Source organism: Medicago truncatula, chromosome 1, assembly GCF_003473485.1.
Source record: "Medicago truncatula cultivar Jemalong A17 chromosome 1, MtrunA17r5.0-ANR, whole genome shotgun sequence".
Taxonomy (NCBI): domain Eukaryota; kingdom Viridiplantae; phylum Streptophyta; class Magnoliopsida; order Fabales; family Fabaceae; genus Medicago; species Medicago truncatula.
In genome coordinates this window covers 54,993,744-55,015,204 of record NC_053042.1, presented here as the reverse complement: position 1 = coordinate 55,015,204, position 21,461 = coordinate 54,993,744, and the positions used below count along the sequence as shown (strand labels likewise).

The 21,461-nt window shown below is 32.6% G+C and overlaps 1 protein-coding gene, 1 long non-coding RNA gene and 1 pseudogene across 2 annotated transcripts; 2 read left to right on the top strand and 1 right to left on the bottom strand.

Annotated features, from left to right (window-relative positions):
- Positions 1-1,705: 1,705 nt before the first annotated feature.
- On the top strand, positions 1,706-11,211 carry LOC11443734 (aspartate--tRNA ligase, chloroplastic/mitochondrial). The gene is made up of 13 exons (XM_003592616.4): positions 1,706-2,309; positions 4,414-4,525; positions 4,641-4,712; positions 5,311-5,402; positions 5,631-5,751; positions 7,159-7,281; positions 7,495-7,648; positions 7,744-7,931; positions 8,029-8,100; positions 8,209-8,307; positions 8,404-8,484; positions 9,862-9,919; positions 10,818-11,211. The coding sequence occupies exons 1-13, from the start codon at positions 1,840-1,842 to the stop codon at positions 11,003-11,005; spliced, it is 1,830 nt and encodes a 609-aa protein (XP_003592664.1). The 5' UTR covers positions 1,706-1,839; the 3' UTR covers positions 11,006-11,211.
- A 1,214-nt stretch (positions 11,212-12,425) lies between these two features.
- LOC112418690 (elongation factor 1-alpha-like) lies at positions 12,426-14,521 on the top strand (annotated as a pseudogene).
- A 4,476-nt stretch (positions 14,522-18,997) lies between these two features.
- Positions 18,998-21,146, bottom strand: LOC25485651 (uncharacterized). The gene is made up of 2 exons (XR_003008123.2): positions 20,893-21,146; positions 18,998-19,653 (listed from the first exon to the last, which is right to left on the bottom strand). It is a non-coding gene; the product is annotated as an uncharacterized lncRNA (long non-coding RNA).
- Positions 21,147-21,461: the final 315 nt, after the last annotated feature.

Genomic DNA, 21,461 nt, shown 5'->3' with positions numbered 1-21,461 from the left:
CGTCTGTCAATTACCCCCCTCCGTTAATTTCCTCCATCCAACATGCTGATGTGGCCGTTAACTGCCACGTGGCACTGACACATGGTAAGAAAAGTCATGCCAAGTCATAGGGGGGTAGTTGACTATATATATATATATATATATTTTTTTTTTTTGAAAAAAATCTGTTTTTTTTTTGAAAAAAATCTGATTTTTTTTTCTTTTCATAATTAACATTTGTGCCACCCACTGAACATGCAAATACCCCCCCTGAAATTAAACATTTATGTGCAAATACCACCCTCAAATTTAAAATTTATGTAGCAGACATCCTCTCCAAATGTAAAACTTATATGCAAATTACACCTTGAATCATAAAACTTTAATGGTTAAGTAGAACTTATTCTTAATCTATAATTTACTATATCTCTAATAACAATAAAAAGAAAAAAAAATCACATCTTTAAAATAAAACAAAGGGGGAGAGGTTATTGGTGCATGAATGGATGGTTGTGTGTAGGCTCAGGTAGAATTGTTTTTTGGCCAAGAGCTTGGGAATATTTATAGTTATGCTCCTTCAGGGGTTCCCACGGAACACACCACTAAATCTCTATATATTAAGGCGTAAGGGTGTTGCTCGAAATGGTTCTCCCCCTGGTGAGATGCTGACAAATTATTGCCATTACACTTTTGCTGTTGGAGAAAATTTAACTTCCCGCTGTAATTACACTTTGCCATAACTAGCAAATTTACCTTCATATATTATATATATGTCTTGGTCAAATCCTTGTTAATTTTTTTTTCGGGAGGATCTGCAATTATTTGCTCTAAAAACACAACATTTTAATGCATATGCATCTCTGTTTCCATGTTAGTTTTAATTAAGTTGTTAAATGCAGACTTAAGTTTATGTATTTAAATACATTAACTAGGATGTATGAATATCATCATTGATGACCATTTTCATTTTAAACTTTTGTTGTAGACTTGTTTTCAGCATCATGTAATCAATGCATAATTTGTATGGTGTTATTGAAATTGTGATTTTTATAATTGTTTTATTTTAAAGATGTGATTTTTTGTCTTTTTTATTGTTATAGATTAAGAATAAGTTTCATTAAAGTTTTATGATTCAAGGTGTAATTTGCATATAAGTTTTACATTTGGAGAGGATGTTTGCATATAAGTTATAAATTTGAGGGGATATTTGCTACATAAATTTTAAATTTGAGGGTGATATTTGCACATAAATGTTTAATTTCATAGGGGTATTTGCATGTTCAGTGGGTGGCACAAATGTTAATTATGAAAAGAAAAAAAAATCAGATTTAAAAAAAAAAAAATCAGATTTTTTTCAAAAAATAAAATAAAATATAGTCAATTACCCCCCCTATGACGTGACATGACTTTTCTGACCATGTGTCAGTGCCACATGGCAGTTAACAGCCACATCAGCATGTTGGATGGAGGAAATTAACGGAGGGGGGTAATTGACAGACGCTTGACAATTTCAGGGGGGTTTTTGACATTTTGCAAAATTCAAGGGGGATTTTTGATGAAAGTTACAATTTCAGGGGGTAATTGACTATTTACTCAAAATAAAATATATAAAAGTTGGTCCCACCATCTTTTCAATTATTTTTTATTTATTTTTTAAACACACATGTTAAAGTATATGTTTGTAAAGATATTTAAGAATATTTTTACTTTAGGTACTATTTAAGTCATCACGAAATGGGTCGAGTTATTTCTCACACCGGAATGTTCTGTTCTACCTTAAACCTTCTCCAAATTCCTACATATTCTATGAATTTCTGAGTTTTCAATTTTGTTTTCTCAATCTTGAAGAAAAAGAAGAATATGTCGTCTTTGTTCCAAAAAGAATTTCGTTTGATGACCCTTCGGCGCCTGAAAGAATCCCTTGAATGGATTTCAAGGACTCATTTTTGCGGCGAATTATCTTCCAACAATGTCGGCGAAACAGTTCGCCTCTGTGGCTGGGTTGCATATCACCGATCCCACGGTGGACTCGCCTTTCTCAATCTTAGAGACCATACCGGCATTATTCAGGTTAAAACACTTACTCATGAATTTCCAGCCGCACATTATGCTCTCAATAACGTAAGACTCGAGTATGTCGTTGCCATTCAAGGTGTTGTTAGGTCTCGTCTAATTCAATCAATCCACAACAACATGAAAACCGGCTTCATCGAAATTGTTGCAAATGAGGTTCAAGTGTTAAACTCTGTCAATGCAAAGTTACCATTCTTAGTTACCACACATGATGATGATCATGCCAAAGATTCTCTTAAAGAGGAAACCCTTTTGAGGTCCATGTTATTAACTCTTTTATTTATTACTTATTCATAATTTTAGTTTAAATGTGAGAATTTTTCATGCTATTGGTACCTATTCTTTTATGTATTATGTTAAGTTTTCTGGTTTTAGTTCCAAAACATGGAGACATGTAATATTAACAACTTCAATTTCTGGTTTCGTAAGGCAAACATAGTTTAATCCATAGGGTTTGTTTGGATAAAGGGGTTAGGAGTGGAGGGTTTCCTTTTCTTTTTAAAATTATGAACACTATAAAATGTTTTTTTAAATCAATTAAGTGTGATTGAACTATTATATGATCATTAATCATTCTTTTAATTTTTTAAAAATACCAAATATATATCAAAATATCGACTTAGTCCTCGAACCCCCTCCCAAACAGATTGAGGGTTTAGGAAGGGAAGGGAGGGCTCATTTTTTATTTTTTAAATTACGAACAATGTAAAACATTTTTTTTAAAATAAATTAAGTGTTTTTGAAGTATTATATGATCATTTATCATGTTGTTAATTCAATTTTAAAAAAATCATTTTACATTGTTGGTAATATAAAAAATAAAAGTGAGCCCTCCCCTCCCCTCCCCTCCTAAACCCTCAATCCAAACACACCCTTAGGCTTTGTTTGCGAGTTTAGAGGGGAAGGGAGGGTTTTGGAAAAAAAAAAAAAAAAAAAAGAAGGAAGGAGAAAGTGGAAGAAATAAAGGGATTTGGGGGGTTTGTTTTTCATCATAACATAAAATCCTCCTCATTTGGTGGAACTCAAAAATTGCATTTGAGGAGGGTTTTGAGGGGTTTTGGAGGATTTATATGAATTCTTCAAAAATGATCCTATGTGGTTATAATATTCTTAACATAAAAAATATATTAATCATAAGCATTAATTTATCATTCTCTAAAAATACACTCTTTGAAAAAATGTGAAAGATTTCTCTACTTTCGTATATATTTCACACCCTCCGAATCCCTCCCTTCCCCACCCCTCCAAACTCCCAAACAAAGCCTTGGAGAAATTCAACACTATTGCTATTCACCAATCATCATATGATGCTCATTATTAGACTACAATGTTTGTTAACAGTGTCTTTCTAATTCTTTAGCACTACATTAGATAGTTTACATGGAGCAGAAATAGAGTTTCTAATTGACAGCCTTCAAAACTCTAATAAGATTTTAGTCTAATGCAGCCCTGATTTATTCTTAATCTTGTGATCTAGTGCTATTCATCCTTTACTGCAATGACTTTAAGCTAGTGTTGCACAGAGTTATTCAATTATTACATTAGTCTCGTACCCTGGAAAAAAGTCATTATTAATTGATTATTTTACCCTCAGAAAACATAAACAGCAAGCATTTGGAAAAATATACACAAGTTCACCGACTGATGCAACATAATGCATTGTGGATCAATTTAAAATATTTTAATACTAAATTAAATTAGAACTATTGAAGTCCTTGCTATCAGCATACTGTCACGTTTTTTCACTGGTAAGACCAACCATTCTGTCATGGTTTTTCATGGTATCCTTTGTTGAAGTCTGTAATGTCTATGTAAGGCATGTCCTTGCTTTGTAGGGTATCCACATCTAGGGAGAAGCAATGATGAGTTTTTATTTTTGAATAGTCTTGAAGCTTGAAATCAAGTTTTAAAGTGGAGAATTTCTTGCTGTTTCAAGTTTTGGTGAAGTCTGTTAGTTATTCTGGTGGGAGGCTTTTCTTTGGTTGTATGAGTTTGTTGCGAAGGAGTTAGGTGCATTTTTAGCATGTTCAAGCAGTGCTTTGTGTTGTGTGCTACTGCTGGATATTTTGCTTGCCTTGGGGATTTGTTCTTGGTTTTTATCTGTTCTGTGTCCAGCTTGCCTCTTTGTTCCATCCTAGCACATCTCATGCTTGAGTTTGGTTTTAATACAAGTATAAGTTGCTCTATGACGCTTTTGTTATTTTTCTTTTTTATACCAAATGACTGCGTTTGGTATTAATTCCTCGTTTGGTTGTAAAATTATGATATTTTATCAAGTTTGATGATGTGGTTGAATGTGCTTCTGACACATGTTTGACTGTGGTTGATGTTTTCATTATTGCTGACATTTGGAATTTTTAGGTATCGATGTCTTGATCTAAGGAGGCAGCAATTGAATTCTAACATGTTGCTGCGGCATAATGTGGTTAAACTCATACGAAGATATCTAGAAGACATACATGGTTTTGTGGAGGTACTATCCAGTAGGTTCATCATTTGAATTTTCGAGTCTCTTGCACATCGTACTTTGGTTGTTGGTATCTTGTATCATCCTGTGTTGATCTTTACCTTTTTTGATCATAAGGTAGATTGAAACTCCAATATTGTCAAGATCCACACCAGAAGGTGCCCGGGATTATTTAGTTCCATCAAGAATCCAGGTATTTAGATTTATTCATCTATTGTATGAGATCCTTATTTCATTTTATTGTCTAACATTTTGTTAGTCTTTCTCTCTTTGTTTAGTATGGATTTTAGTTACAATAGAGCAAATAAGTCAACAGACTTTATAAATATTGGTCTCGTCAAAAGTTCAGCACAGGCAATTATCTTTATCTTTTGCATAATCAGATCAATTAATTGTTTTTTTTTCAAACGCTCAATTAGATATTGCAATGTTGAATGGGTTGATAGGATTTATGATCCCAGCTTCAAAAGATATTTACTACCTACACCTCAATGGCATTAATGTAGAACGTATGCAGATTTGTCTTGTGCATGTGTGCACAAAGCATCGTCCTTTTATATTTATCTGCTATGTTTTGACTGTGTAGAAATGATTGCAAAGATTGTAGTATTTTTCCATAAGCAAGTTGTTTGTATTATGTCACTGATTTTTATTTTGTTTTATTTTATTGGCATAACATCTTTTATGAGAAGAGCATTGCTAAGATGAAAAGCAATATGAATGTTTTATCTATTTTTTAAGAGATGTAATTTATTTTACGTTTTGTTGATTCTGTCACATGAATTATGAAGCGAGGAACATTCTATGCCTTGCCACAAAGCCCTCAGCTATTTAAGCAAATGCTAATGGTAGCTGGTTTTGATAAATATTATCAAGTAGCAAGGTATGGTATTTTTTTTTTTTAGTTTATTTGTATCTTGGCTTATGTTATGGAGGATTTGTAAAAACTCTTCCTTTTTTCGTATAAATAAAGCATTTGGTTGCGTGATTTACATCAACCAAGAATACAGAATGCTAGCTTTTCTAATCTAAACCAAAAAATTACATTATAAAGATTGTGATGCAACTGACCATTTTCGTTTTTGGATTAAATGCAATTTACTTTTCGCAGATGTTTTCGGGATGAAGATTTAAGAGCTGATAGACTACCTGAGTTCACACAACTAGATATGGAAATGGCTTTTACTCCTTTAGAAGATATGTTTTCTCTTAATGAAGAGTTGATCAGAAAGGTTAGTTTATGCCATCTATAATTATATTCATTTTATCCACACTTTTGAAGTAATGGAAGCATATATTAAATAAAAATTTAGAATGGAGGAACAAGGTATCAACAGATGATAACTTCTTTTGGTGGTTCGAAATATCAAATGATACTTTAAAAGATTTAGAAGCTGGTATTGATATTTGCAGCCTCACTTATCTCAGGAAAAGATATACGTTGAAAGGCTTAATTGGTCAACCGGTCCCTTAACTTAATTGATCAAGTGGTCCCATAACTAAAAAACGTCTCAAAGTGGTCCCATTTCTGTTATCACTTTAACCTTAAGTGTCAAAGGTGGACCAACATTAAAAGTGGTCCACCATAGACCTTATTAATTTTATGAATTTTAACCATTTGATATATTTTTTTTTAAAAAGAGGACCGTTAAATCATTCGATATATTGTATCTTACAGTGAATCACCAAAACTTAATTTTTTTCCTTTTCTTCATCTTCTTCGCTCATCAACAACAACTTCATCCAGAAATTCATCACTTTCAAACCCAAATCCAGAAATTCAAAAAATTAAAAATTAAAAACTCAAACACATAAAATCAAACCAAACTAGTTAATCCCCACAAGATAAAACTCTAAAATTCCAAATATAAATTCAATCCTATCAAACACGTTCTGCTTCTGCTTCTTCTTCCCTCTTCACCCTTCTTGGTTGAGAATTTCGAATTTGGGTTAAGCATTTTGGTTAAGAATCTGAGTTTTTTTTTGTTGTGATGAATCTGTTCCATGAATTCATTGAGAATTTTGAATTTGGGATAAACTTTTGGTTAAGAATCTGAGTTTTATTTGTTGTGTTGAATCTGTTAAAGTCATGAATTCATGATGTTGAAGGGATGAATTGATGTTGAATCTGGGTTTTATTTATTGTGTTAAATGTTGATTTTTTTTTTTTGGCCGGAATTTTTCTGCGATATAGTATAAATGATGAAGAAGATGAAGAAAGGGGAAAAAATTTAAGTGTTGGTGATTCACTGTAAGATACAATAGACCAGCATGATCCAATGATTCTCATTTTAAATAAAAGATCAAAGGGTTTAAATTAAAAAGTTTTATAAGGTCTATGGTGGACCACCTACAATGTTGGTCTACCTTAAATATTTAGGGTTAAAAACTGACGGAAGGGACCAAAACCTATAACGGCATGAAACTTAATGGATCACTTTGAGACGTTTTTTAGTTATGGGACCATTTTTCAACAATCAATTAAGGGTCCGGTGGATCCCATGTTGAAATGGGAAGGTGTTAATGCTTGTAGATTTTGTTTGATATAGATCTTTTGTGGACGTGGTTTTACATAAAGAAAACCATAAAAATCGAATCATGTATATTATGGCTAATTTTGAAGTTGGTTTTTATTGCAGGTTTTTCTTGAAATTAAGGGTGTGGAATTACCAAATCCTTTCCCTAGGCTTACATATGCTGAAGCAATGAATAGATATGGTTCGGACCGTCCAGATACCAGATTCGATCTAGAATTAAAAGATGTAATGATCTTTATTTTACCTCCTCCATAGCACTTTTGTGGTTTGTAACATATCGTAGTTTCTATGATCCTCTCATATAATTTCATGTCTTTCTCATTTGATATAGCTTGCTGTCATCCTGTGTTGAATCATTGTTTGTGTTTTAGTTTGTATTGCCATAACTTACCTTGATTTGCTTCATCTTGTTGAGATAGAACTTTTCATTGGCTGCAGGTATCTGACATTTTCTCAAGGTCTTCCTTCAAGGTTTTCTCTGATTCCTTGGAGTGTGGTGGAGTTATTAAAGTATTGTGTGTACCTTCTGGTGCAAAAAAGTACCGAAATTTTGGTGCATTCGGTTTACCTTTTCTCAAGATCACAGAGAATGGTAAATTAGTAATTCCCTATCAATACTCAATTTTATAATATTTTGAGACCTGCTTGTTATATTCCAGTGTTTATTGTGTAAATCTTTGATTTTAGGGGATATTAAGGGAATTTCTGCTTTAGTATCAAGTATGGATCCTGCAACTACAGTGGATTTGTTAAGGCGATGCTCTGCGGGACCAAGTGATCTGATTTTATTTGCAGTTGGTCATCATGCATCTGTAAATAAAACTCTAGGTTGTCTTAGAGTTTCTGTGGCAAATGAATTAGGTTTGATCGACCATGTAAGTTGGTATCTGCTTTTTAAATGAAAAAAAAATTCTATCTTTCTCCATTATTCATTTCACTTATGTTATCTAGTTATTTTTGTTTGAATTTTAGGCCAGACATTCAATTTTGTGGATTACCGACTTTCCAATGTTTGAGTGGAATGATTCGGAGCAGAGGCTTGAGGTGAGTTTTGCTTTTAATAACATCCAGCGATGTATTTCTCAATAAACAAGATATCTGATTATGTTCTTTATTATTCTTTTCATTATTCTTAATTATGGGCTTGTGCAGGCTCTTCATCATCCTTTCACTGCACCAAATCCTGAAGACATGAACGACCTTGCATCGGCTCGTGCATTGGCTTATGACATGGTTTACAATGGGGTGAAGGTGATTGTGATTTATTTCTAATTTCTTTCCTCTCCCTTTAACTTGCGAGCCTTACAATTTTGCGACTGATACTCAATATATTATACTTTATGTCAGATTGGTGGGGGGAGTTTGAGAATTTATAAACGCGACATACAACAAAAGGTTTTGGAGACTGTAGGCATCTCAATGGAGCAGGCTAGTACATGCGACTATTCTTAGTGTTATTTATGTTTTTCATTTAGTTTCTATCTTTTCATATTTATTAAGTGAGGTGATGTTGGCTGAAAAAATTTAGACTAGAATCATGTAACCTTGGCTTCTTGTGCTCTATTCGTTTTCTGGCTACACCTTCCACTGTGTTATCATTATAGGAAAAAGTTTTAGTACCTTCCACTGAAGTATCTTACTATCTTGGTATAATATTGCATGCAATTCTACCAAATTCTGGGAGAACAGGAAGTACTATTTTATTAATAACAAGAAAATCAACACCAAATACTCATCTTGAAAGAGTTGCAGAAAGATTTAGAAAGCAGAATGTTAGAGCAGGAAGGTCGATACAAGAGGGAATCATAAGAATAGAATTGATTTCACAAATTGCCTAACTTCCCCACTCACTCTAACACATATATCCTCACACATATCCTCCCGCATAGATTTGGTTATTTTGGGTGATTGGGTCTACAACTTTTCCTTGGGCTCCCAACGGTATGAAAAATACAAGCCTATGACAATTTTACTTGAGGCTTTACCAAAAAGCAGAGGGAAGATTGTGCAAAAAAAACAAAGTAAGTGGAGTCGCTGTATGTATAGTTTGGATTACATCACATGGGATGGGACAGTTGATTCATTCAAGGTAGTCAAAATCTAGATTCTACGCATGACTGGTAAGGGGAAGTAAAATCGTAAGATTATGCAAAACTCATAAATCTCAAATATGTGCACATAAATTGACATGTATGCATGTAAAATAGCATAAGCAAGACAAAACCTTTAAATCACACTTGAAATAGTTGAGTAAATTTTAATTCATAACCATAGCTTGCATTACAACATAGTTGCATAACACTTACGTAATTTAAACTTGAAATATTTGTGTAATTATTACAGTAACACTCACATAACAGCAGCATAACACTTGAAATACTTATGTAATTCAAACGTTAAATCAAACTCACAGGTCTCAAACATTAATATATATGGGAAATGCTAACAAGAGCCCTAAGGGCAGATGTTAAAGAATAAAAAAATAGAAATATTGTCTTGGAAGTGGTGTATTCAATTCATTAAAAGTTAAAAAAAATCTTCTTTCCTAGACAATATTTCTATATTTGGTTCCTTAACATGTGCCCTTACGACACTTGTTAGCAATACCCTATATCCATATATTTCAATTTTCTGTCATGTTAATGTGAACTGCAGTTTTGACCTTTTCTTTCTTATGTGCTCTGTGGCACAGTCAATCTTACCGGTCCTTATATTTTGGAAATGGCGTAGAATGCTTATATTTATGCCTTCAAGGCATGCCTGGCTTCGACTGATCTGAATTATGCATTATAAATTCTTTTTCAGGCTGAAGCGAAGTTTGGACATCTTCTTGAAGCTCTTGACATGGGGGCTCCGCCACATGGTAATTCTTCTAAAATGGTTTATAGCCCCACTTGTCGATGAACTGAATTATCTAATTAGAGTAGCATTTGTCTGTGCACAACCATATTGAGGAAAGGAAAAAAGGCCAGTTTTCTTTATTTATTGAAGTAGCAGTTATCAATAACTGCAAGGTAGTGGCAGTTTAGACGAGTATTTCTTTTGCACTGCAATCTGTTTGAGAATTGAAGTGATCACAAGTTTACAACACAATCAATGGCATTTGCTATTATCACTAATGTGGGAACCAAGTATTAACGCCGATCCTGTAAACATGTATATGGCAATAGGTATATGATAAGACATCGAACATTTATTATAAGCCAAACTTATGTTAAACTACAGCTGCAGAGACAGGAAATATTTCAAGCAATTTTATTGAAGGTGAAAGAACTTAGTGAATAGAATGATGTGGCACTAACTCTTCTAATGTTGTCTCATTTCACACATCAGTTATAAGTATAAAAATAGGGAATGTGTGCATTACAAATGTAGGGAAGGTGAAAGAACTTAAGGCACAAGTTAAAGTTAATGAATCAAATGTAGAAATAATTTATTGGAATGTGTGCATTACATTTAATCTTTAACTTTTTAATGAATTGAATGCACAAAATTTTAGAAATTATTTATTTTTTGGGTTTCTTAACATGTGCCCTAAGGGCACAAGTTAGCAGTACCCATAGAAATAATATAATATTACTTTCCGTTCCCTCTAAACTAAAAACATCTCAATAAAAACATCTTATATTCATCAAGTTGGAATTTAATTGGCGTATCTTTATTTGAACACTACTATAAAAACTTGAGGCACAACGATTGTATCTCAATATGTTTAATAGCAGTTGATTTTATCCATGATTGTTATTATATATCAAATGCAGGAGGCATAGCTTTTGGTCTGGACAGATTGGTTATGTTGCTAGCTGGTGCTAATTCAATCAGGGATGTCATTGCTTTCCCAAAAACATCAACTGCTTTCCCAAAAACAAGAACTGCACAGTGTGCCCTCACCAGATCACCTTCCGAGGTGGATCCCCGACAGCTGAAAGATCTTTCAATCACTACATAGATAGGCATTTAACTCTTAATAGTTATGTTGCTTATACCCATTTTTGTACTCTGTTAAAGAATAGTATACGTACATTTAAATAAATCAATGTGTATTTTTAGGAGGGTTACCATGTAAACCTACATTTTCATGTTGTTCATCATATTTTTTTCGAGCCGAAGAAAATCATATTGATTTTATTTAAGTCCAGTTGGACTTGATTACAATTTTCTGTTCCTATTATTCACTGGCGGAACGAGTGAAGAAAATAATGGAAGACTAAGAACGCCATAAGAAGTTATCTATATACAAAGATGTGTTTATTTATGGCTTGTTTCAAGAGTTTTTATCTCTTTTATGGCCTTTAACTTTAAATATTTTTTAATATGTACGTTCTATAATGAATATGCTATCCGTTCATCAAAGGGTGCATGCATAAAAGAGTGCATGCGGGTAATGTTACATTCCTTCATTGAGTCTTTTTGAAGAGTTGTTTACTCTATATGCAGGTTGAAAGCCGAACATTTCTGCACCCAAAATCATTTTCTTTCTCGTGTGCAAAGAGAATGAAGAAAACTTCTACCTGCAAAACTCAATTTTTGAGAAATAGAGTCATGCAAAGCCAAATTCCAATTTCTTATCATATATCTTCATCTGTGTGGAGCAGCATTAAACACATACTCAGAAGTGGTTATCAAGTCATCTTGGCAGCTTGGTAATGGCAATGACATCAACTTTTGGATTGATGCTTCATGTGTAGCACCTTTGGTCTCAACTTTGAACATTCCACCTAGCATTCATTCTTTGCTTTAATCAGCAGTCAATCTTTTCATTCATAATTCTTCCTGGAATATTCCACAAAGCCTCTATCAAATCTTTCCCATTTTGCCGAATATTATAGAGAAGATTACTATCCTTGTGTTTGATAGAGATGATCAATATATTTGGAACCACTCATAATGATCTTTCATTCAAAGAGGCATACCATTTTCACTGTCCTGATGGTCAAAACATACCTTGGTCTAAGAGCATTTGGAACATTTTCATTCCTCCCTCAAAATCTCTTATGGTCTGGAGAAGCTTGCACAACAAGCTACCTACAAATGACAATCTTGCTTTAAGAGGTTGTCAGGAATCTTTGATGTGCAGTCTTAGCAACTCTATGCAAGAATCAACAACTCATTTATTTCTTGAATGCACCTTTGCAATGTCTATTTGACAATGGCTAATTTCTATTCCGAGTCTTCAATGCAACTTTACAACAATTCATGATGCAATACAACTTTGCCAAAGGAACTGGTCCCCTTTATGTAAAATTGATGTTTTGTCAGATTTAATAAACTGTCTCAACACTATTTGGTTTTGTAGAAACCGGCTAAGATTTGCTGATAAAAAGATTAGTCACAGATCATCAATCAATATCATCATTTTTGCAACTGCTATGACTGGTAACAACTCTAATTTGGCTGCAAACTCCTCCATTGCTGATTTTGTCATTTTGAAAGCATTATCAGTCAAGATCAATCATGGTAATGCTCCTAGAATCAAAGAAGTTATCTGACAACATCCAATATTTAATTGGATTAAATGCAATGTTGATGGAGCATCAAATGAAAATGCTGAGTAAAGTTAAATACACTCTTCAAATTGTATAAACTTTCTTATTTGTGCTCTTTTTTACTTCCACCACCTTTTCATCTAGCTATTAGCTTATAGTTACCCTCCTTATAAATGACCTTTAAGATGTTGTGGAATCATTTGCAGATCACCTTTGCGTACATTCAAATGAGTCTGTTTATACTTTATTCGATATGGATCTTAGCTTCAACAATTTGGAATCCACAATAAATACAACTCGGCTTATGCAGCCCTTCCTTAGTTACCTTACATTCTTTTAAGTTCTTGAGGCACTAGCTTATGTGGTCCTCATGTCTCTTAATCTCACTGCAATATGTGTATGAATCACTGTAATGGTGTTTTTTCACAACTAAATTACCCGTTTATCAAAGAAAATTTTGTCCTATATCAAATTAAGGATTGACATGCTGCTATAGTTTTAGTGACATTCTTAAAGTTTTAACATCCATATATTTCTTACTTGTTTTGAGGGGATCATAATTCTTACGGTTTTAATTATTAATTAAAATTTTAACAAAAACTGCAAAATAATCCATCACCCGCGTGTTGCGCAGGTCAGATTCTAGTATAAAAATAAATAAATAAGCTAATCCTCAAAACATGAAACAAACGCAAATAACCTCTTTAAAAAAAGGAAATAACCAACGGTGTATGAGTTGGGTCAACACTTGAGTAAACCCATTAAAAAATCCAAAAAAGTGGGTTGAACTGAATAATTAGATGAATATGGTTTCAGAAAATGTACAATTCATATAGAAAAATGAATTTCAGATAAATCTAGATTCAGAACAAACATTTATTATTTTTGTTTTCATATAGAAAAAGTAAAATATCAAATATTTTGGTCATAATTCAAGTATAATTTTCAAAACCGACATGGTGCATCCTCTGTTCGATATTTATTGTTTTTGTTTGTTTGTTTTCTTTCTGCTTTTTCTTTTTGATTCGGGCATTCGATTATGATAATAATGCTCGGGTTTACGTGTCTGATTACTTGTTATTATGAATCTAGATAGTGTCGCTAATATTCGTTTATGTTTTTGAATTGGTAGTTCTTATATGTTTATTAAGGTATTTTCTTTTTCGGCATCAATCATGTTTTTAGTTTGTTAATCGTTTATGTTTGTGGATTGTAATATTATATTCTATAGTATACATACATGTGCTCATGATAAAGAGGTTGGTTCTTTTTGAATTGTGTACATGTGTTTGTTTTTGGACTATGCTGTGCCTGCTCTATCTGCCCAATTGCTGTTGTTGACGACTTGTCAGAATGTTGTGTTGTTGCTATATTAGTATTTTTATTCTACTGGTGAATCTCCACTCAAATTTTTATTACTTATATTATGTCTTGTTTTCTTGCAATCTCTTTGTGATTTCAAGTTTAAAGACTACTAATGAGTAAGAAAAGGTTCGTATTAACATTGTGTTTATTGGTCATGTCGACTATGGAAAGTCAAATACTGCTGGTCATTTGATCTACAAGCTTGGAGGTATTGACAAGAATGACATTGAGAGACTTGAGAAAGAAGCTACTGAGATGAACATGCGTTCATTCACGTATGCTTGGGTGCTTGACAAGTTCAAGGCTGAGCGTGAAAGAGGTATCACAATTGACATTTCTCTATCCAAGTTTGAACAATCAAGTACTATTGCACTCTCATTGATGCCCCCGGACATGGGAATTTCATTAAGAACATGATCGCCGGGCCGTTCCAAGCTGACTGTGTTATTCTCATCCTTGATTCCACAACTGGCGGGTTTGAAGCTGGTTATTCTAAGGATGGTCAGACCGGTGAACATTTGCTTCTTGCCTTCGTCCTAGGTGTGAGGAAACGCTGCTGCAACAAGGTATTTATATTTTCAGCCCTTTTAAAGTTGTATTTGATTCTTTTGTGAACTGAGTGAGCACATAACAAATCATGGTATTTACTTTCTTATCATGTAGCCAACCTCACATAGCAGAGAATTGTTGTTGACACATTGCATAAGACTATGTCACACGAGTAATTTATTGAAATGCCTCTCGGCAGTTAATTGCCGAATTATATGGAATCGGCTGCAGTTAACTACCGAGGAAAACTTCGGCAGTAAACTATCAAGGAAAACTGAAAACTTCGGCAGTTAACTGCCGAGGAAACCTCAAACCTGTTTTTTTTTTTTTTTTGACAAAAACCATAAATTGTCATTAATAATATTTATTGATTTTGAATGTTTCAATCATTATTTTGGTAAGTTTTAAACAATTGCAGTATTATACTTATGCGTATATATCTTAATAAGAATAACATTTAAATCAGTGTAAAAATTAAGAATTTGAATATTGTTTTGCACATTACTTAAATAAAAATAAAAAATAAAAAAAAATCGTTAAAATAATTGTGCACAACGATTTTTTTAAAGTATAATATGTTGTTATATTTTCTACATTAAAATAATTGTGCACAAAGATTTTTTTTATTTAAGTAATTTGCAAAACAATATTCAAATGCTTAATTTTTACACTTATTGAAATGTTTTTTGAGGACTTAAATGCTCTTTATTTTTTGGTCAAAATTTAAATGATATTCTTATTAAGATATATATATATATATATATATATATATATATATATATATATATATATATATATATATATATATATATATATATATATATATATAACTGCAAGAGTTTTTCTATTTACACCTCATGTTTTTCTGGTTACACCCAAATTTTCTTAAAAGTTTTTTATAATACCAAAATTGCCCTTTTATATAAATTTTCTTAAAACCCTAATTTTATTCATTGTCAGTGAGTTTCACCCTCTTTCACCCCACAAAGCGATCGATCAAACAATTTGATGTTCAATATCAATCTCCATGAAAATTAAAGAGTGAATCAAAATATTTTTCATCCATACTCAATTGGATATAAGTAAGTGAATTTCTTCTTCTATTTGCTAGTTTCAATTTTTTCCTTCAACTGCACTGATGCACTGTACGATTACGGTTTTAATTTACATTGGCAAGGTTAACTTAAATTCAGTTTAAGTAGGTTCATGTAAACTAAAGTTCATGTAAACTTAGTTTACATGAACCTACTTAAATTGAGATTAAGTATATACACTTAAACTCAGTTTATATGACCTACTTCAACTAAGTTTTAGATTAAATTTTATGAAAGGGTAATCTTGTCATTTTGGGGTGCAACCATGATTAACTAGGGTGCAAGTAGAAAAACTCTAACTGCAATTGTTTGAAACGTACAAAATAATAATTGAAACATTCAAAATCAATAAATATTATTAATGATAATTTATGGTTTTTGACAAAAAAAAAAAAAAAAAAAACAGGTTTGTGGTTTCCTCGGCAGTTAATTGCCGAAGTTTTCAGTTTTACTCGGTAGTTTACTGTCGAAGTTTTTCTCGGTAGTTAACTGTCGAGGGGCGTTTGAAATTATAGACATTATCCAGTTGCATATGTGTCAACAACAATTCTCCACGTAGTATGATAAGGCTTGGTTGTTGTTGTTTAAGTAACTTTTTGAAATTCAGGTTGACTACCCTCACAATATCCCTGTCCACTTCATTTAAAAAAATATGAATCGCTCCAACAATCAAACGCGTTGTGCTCTGCCATCTCATCCAGGAAATTATAGACATTATCTAACATTCTTCTTGCCATCCTCCAGTGAGAATTGTTGTTCCCATGTTTGATAAGGCTGAGAAACACTAGTAAAATAAGATTTTACCCCCTCGGCAGTTAACTACTGAGGAATTAAAAATCCGGTTGCAGTTAACTGCCGAGGAAAACCTCGGTAGTTAGCTGCCGATGAAACTTTAAACCTTAATTTATTTATTTTTTTTACAAAAACCTTATATTGTCACTATTAATATTTATTGATTCTAATACTATTTAATTTATTGTGATTTTATGAGAAAACATAATCAACACTCTTTTAATGTTTTGGATTACATTAAAGAATTAAATAAGAAAGTTATGATTTTATGAGGAAACATAATCAACACTCTTTTAATGTTTTTTTTTTTTTAACAAATTATTTCATTAGATATTGTTTTCCAGCTTATCCCTTTGATCCTTCAAGATTTATCAAATTTCTTCCATTCTTTTTCGTAAAAATCCTTGTAGAATAACTTGGCTTTAACTTCTCTTAATAATCCATTTATTTCCTCTATATATATGCACATTGACATGGATGGAATCAAGTGAATTAATTCTGATTATTGTCAAAAAAAAAAAAATCAACTATGACTTTAGTAAGTAGAATAAACATCATTGATCGAAAAAGAATTCACGAAACATTCACTATATAACTACAATAAACATCATTTTAATATTAAAAAAAAAAAAAAACATCTAAGACGTTTTTGGCGGAAAAAACGACAAGGCTAGTGTTTTTCTTGTTTTTCGTTGTAACACTGTTTGTGGTAAAGAGCATTTTCCTAGTAAATAATATTAAAATAAATTTTAATATGGTCAATTATGGTTCATATTTTTATTTGTATGTGATTTAATTGTTTTTTAATTAATGATTTAAATCAGCAAAGATATACAGCCTTGATTAATAAATGGAGTATTATTTCTTTGAGTGAAATTTTAATTTCATTATACAATTAATGTGCTTTTATTGTTGCTTCTTTTTAAAAAAGAAAAAGAAAATCATAATTTTCTTGTTTAATTCTTTAATGTAATCCAAAATATTAAAAGAGTGTTGATTATGTTTCCTTATAAAATCACAATGAATTAATTAGTATTAGAATCAATAAATATTAATAATGACAATATAAGATTTTTGTAAAAAAAAAAAATTAAAAAAAATAAGGTTTGAAGTTTCCTCCGCAGTTAACTGCAGCCGGATTTCTAATTCCTCGGTAGTTAACTGCCGAGGGGGCAAAAACATAAATTATTCGTGTGCCACAGCCTTATCAAATGTGGGAATAGCAATTCTCTCCTCTAGTAATTTGGCGTGTGACTGAGAAGGTTATCTGATATGGGTATAAATTTTGCAAGAGCTCCTAATGATAAAAAATCCCACTGAACACAAACAAAACTAAAATAGCAAAGATACTAACATCAATATCTACCGGTGTGATCTTTAACACCTTGTAAAATTTTTCATAAGCTTTTTCAATCACACTAATTTATAAAGGGACTGGTTTTGGATCATACAAATTTAAGAGAGCGGAATTTGAAACTCAATTTTCTATTTTATTTATAGTAAAAATTAAAAAGGGGCAAATTTCACAGTTACAAAGTTTCACCAGAACTGAAAATTTTAAGCTTCGAGGTTTCTATCTTGTGCGCATGACGTGACGGCGGCGCTCCGTCGAATGACCACCGTGCCACCCATTTGTTTCATCAGTACAATCCCCAAGCTTCACGTCACAGTAAAAAATAAATTGTTTAATCCATCCATGCAAAAGCTCCCTAACTGTCCATGCTGGTGTTCCACCGCACTACCACCATAGAGGTGGCCGCCTTCTCGATCCCCCACACAACCTTGCTGCGGTCTGACATCAACGGTTGGAATTTATTACAGCACCAAATCCTGGTGATATTGTTCTTTTAATTTCTTGAGACATAAAATTTGGAGCATTTGATAAATATAACGGTGGAGATTTAGGCAAATGTAATGACTCTAGATAAGCTTAACAATGGTGAATCTATATCCCATTTATTTCACAACGGGAAAACTGTTTGATGTCTGTAAAAGGTAAAGTTTTCCATCATGAGAAAAAAGTTTGATTTTCCAGGCTAAACGTCACCACTTTAATTTCCATCAAACAAAATAGTCATCAAGTCATGTCATTTTGCTCCATCTTTTCCTTTTATAAATCCATTCACCAAACACACACAATCTCATGTTCATCAAACATACACCCTCACTAGCCAAAAACAGAAAGACACACACTAGTTACCACTTTGAGAGCAATAAAGTTAGATATCGCTAAAAAAACATACAAAAATTCCAGCTTTCCTTGGGAGAGCAATGCACTAGACTAGGCAATTAAAAGAGATACAAAAATATTACGAGAGAAAGGAGGAAGGAGAGAAAAGAGATGTAAAAGCATAAAAGAAATAAGATTATGAGAATCCATAGAAATCTCATTATGCGAGTTAGACTTTTGAGGTTAAAAACTCACTAAAAAGTCCAAGAGTCCGTTAAAATCTCAATTTTTTAAACAATTCATCTAAATTAAGATTTTATTGAATACCACAAGTCTATTTGTAGGTTGTAAAGAATACGAGATTTCTATACTCAATTTTAAAAGTCGACAAAACCCTAATTGAATATCACTAAACTTATTTAAATTACATAAAAGTATTGATCGATACCACAAGATTTTTTTCATCATAAAAAAGTCTTTTAAAATGTTTTCAAATCATAATTAAGATCTAAATTTCATAAAAGCTTTGATCAAATACCACAATAAAGTCTTGATCAAATAAATGTTTTGATTAAAAACTACATGACAATGATTGAGAGAGGAAAACATGAATTATTGGTGTGTGCAACCAAAGCAGTAGAACTGGAGTTCTGATTACTCTGACAACACCGAAGGAAATCACTGTAGCTTGTTGGAGAACCTTGAGGAGGTGTGGTCTGAACAATGTCAGAAGGTGCATTTACCGGATGTTGAGGCTTGTCATGCAACTTCCAACAACGACCGGTAGTGTGTCTAAGTCGATTACAATCATTTGGGACGAGACTTAAAGTTGGTTGCTCCTCCTAGAGAAAGATTTTGATTATTTCCAAGAGATGCACATGCAACAGTATCACCCAGGGCAGTGGCAACACATGGTTCAGTTGAATATCTTGGTGGCGCCCGAAGGATAGGTGTGACATTATCCATATCAGAAACGGTAACAAATCCCAAAATTTGATCACAAGTGGAAGAGTACTCTTGATGTAAGTTATAATTAAAAAGGGCAGGAAGCATGACTGCATGAAGAAGGTGTTGCATTGATCACACTCCTTCTATTGTTCAGCTGGATTACAAGCTCCAAGCTTGTTTGCCGCATTAATATCTGCAATGAAGTGGCGGAGTCAGACAAAAAAGTTTGGGATGGCCGCCATGAAAATAAACTAAAATATATAAATCATATTGTATACAACATTAAGTTGTGATAAACATAAAGTCGATTATTATGTTGTATTCAATAACGGCAATTTCATATTTGGAATCATGTGGTCAGGTGAGAGATAGAACATAGGGCATTCCAATTTAAAACCTTTCAAACTATATCTCACATGGTATTATGGGGTCCCAACTCACGATACATGAAGAGTTTTTTTTTTTTTAAAAAGCAAAAGTTACTTATTAAAATAAGAGAAATGATATTTGAACATTTATTTTATGACAACTTTTGTGACAACTTTCTCTCTCATACTCACATTATTTTTTATTTTATCTCTCTATTGCTATGGTTTCCGTGCCAATACTACTTTTTCTTTGTAAATTTTGGTTGTCAAATAAGTTGTCACAAAATTGGTTGTTCAAATAACACTACTCTTAAAATAAATAGCATCACTAAGCATAAGAAATGTTAATCAGATGCTAGAACAAAACTGTACTAATACAACGACATAAGGGTAAACCCCTCAATAAACCTCCAGCATATGGTAGAGTAAATGGTGATATCACCCCTTGGCCAAATAGGAAAACCTCACCCAATATCCACTAACATAAAGAGCAGCTACCAGGATACCAAGATAGCACAAAAGGAAACAAATCCTCAACTGTCTTGCTGCACTTGAATTGCTTCTAGCCGAGACAAAAACAAACAAGATAAGCCCTCCACCTCAATTTTGAAACCACCAAAATATAGACAACAAATCTAAGCTACAGAACAACCAAACTCCAGAAGATTCTATCATTCGGAAGCTGCTAATAATTAACCCTCACATTAGCAAATTAAAAAGGGAAAAATTAAGCCAAAATTAGAAACAGTAAAAATTTATTCATGGGTATCATGGAATTAAGCCATTTTGCTTTCAACAAACGAAATAATGGAAGCAAGGGTTCAAGTTTCCTACAATTGAATCAAACAACAATGGAAATAAAGGGTTCAAGTTTCCCCCAATTTTTTATTTCTAGGGTTCAAGCAGCATAGAATAATTTCATACCAATGTTGAATTGAACCAAACGATAATTTTAAAGGCCAAATTATTGGCAGACAATAACAAAAACAACAAACCAACATATTGATTTTAAAATCGAAATGAAAAAAGGGAAATCAAATGATGAGATTGAAAAAATAACTTACAATTAGGGTTTTTGGTTGTGCAACCGTGACGGATGGAGAGAGATGGATACAGAGAGAAGATGAATAAATGTCAGATGAGTTTCAACAGAGAGAATAAAAGTGAACTTGCGTCCAGAGTAGAGAGAAGAGCGCGTTTCAGGAAAAGTGAGGGTGGCATGGTTGTAGATTTTATATTAACTTAAGGGTATTTTGGTAATTTCTCAAAAATAATGGGGTGGCCATGGCCTTCCCCTGTCCCCACGTGGCTCCGCCACTGGCAATGATGCTACCGTCAAAATAACATAAACTTTTGTTAATGGAAGGTAAGGTCATGAAGGAAAATGACCTTACCTTAACAAAAAAAATTACATAAAAACTTAAAAAATCACTTGTCATAGAAGGTATAACATGAAAAATCCCAATTGATACAAATGGTAGCAAGAATAGAGGCTTAGTAAAAAAAAATTACCAACAAAAAACTAACCAAGCACTTAGCAACGGTGAAAATAATATGAAGCATATTTATAGGCAAAACATGAATATGATTAAGAGTCTTCCAATGTTAATTGAACTGCATTCAATGCTTGGCA

Bases quoted from the DNA above. Each gene is read 5' to 3' on its own strand.
- LOC11443734 (XM_003592616.4), top strand. From the start codon at position 1,840: ATGTCGTCTTTGTTCCAAAAAGAATTTCGTTTGATGACCCTTCGGCGC. The intron at 8,308-8,403 runs GTGATTGTGATT...ACTTTATGTCAG, and splicing joins TGGTTTACAATGGGGTGAAG to ATTGGTGGGGGGAGTTTGAG. The intron at 8,485-9,861 runs GCTAGTACATGC...ATTCTTTTTCAG, and splicing joins TAGGCATCTCAATGGAGCAG to GCTGAAGCGAAGTTTGGACA.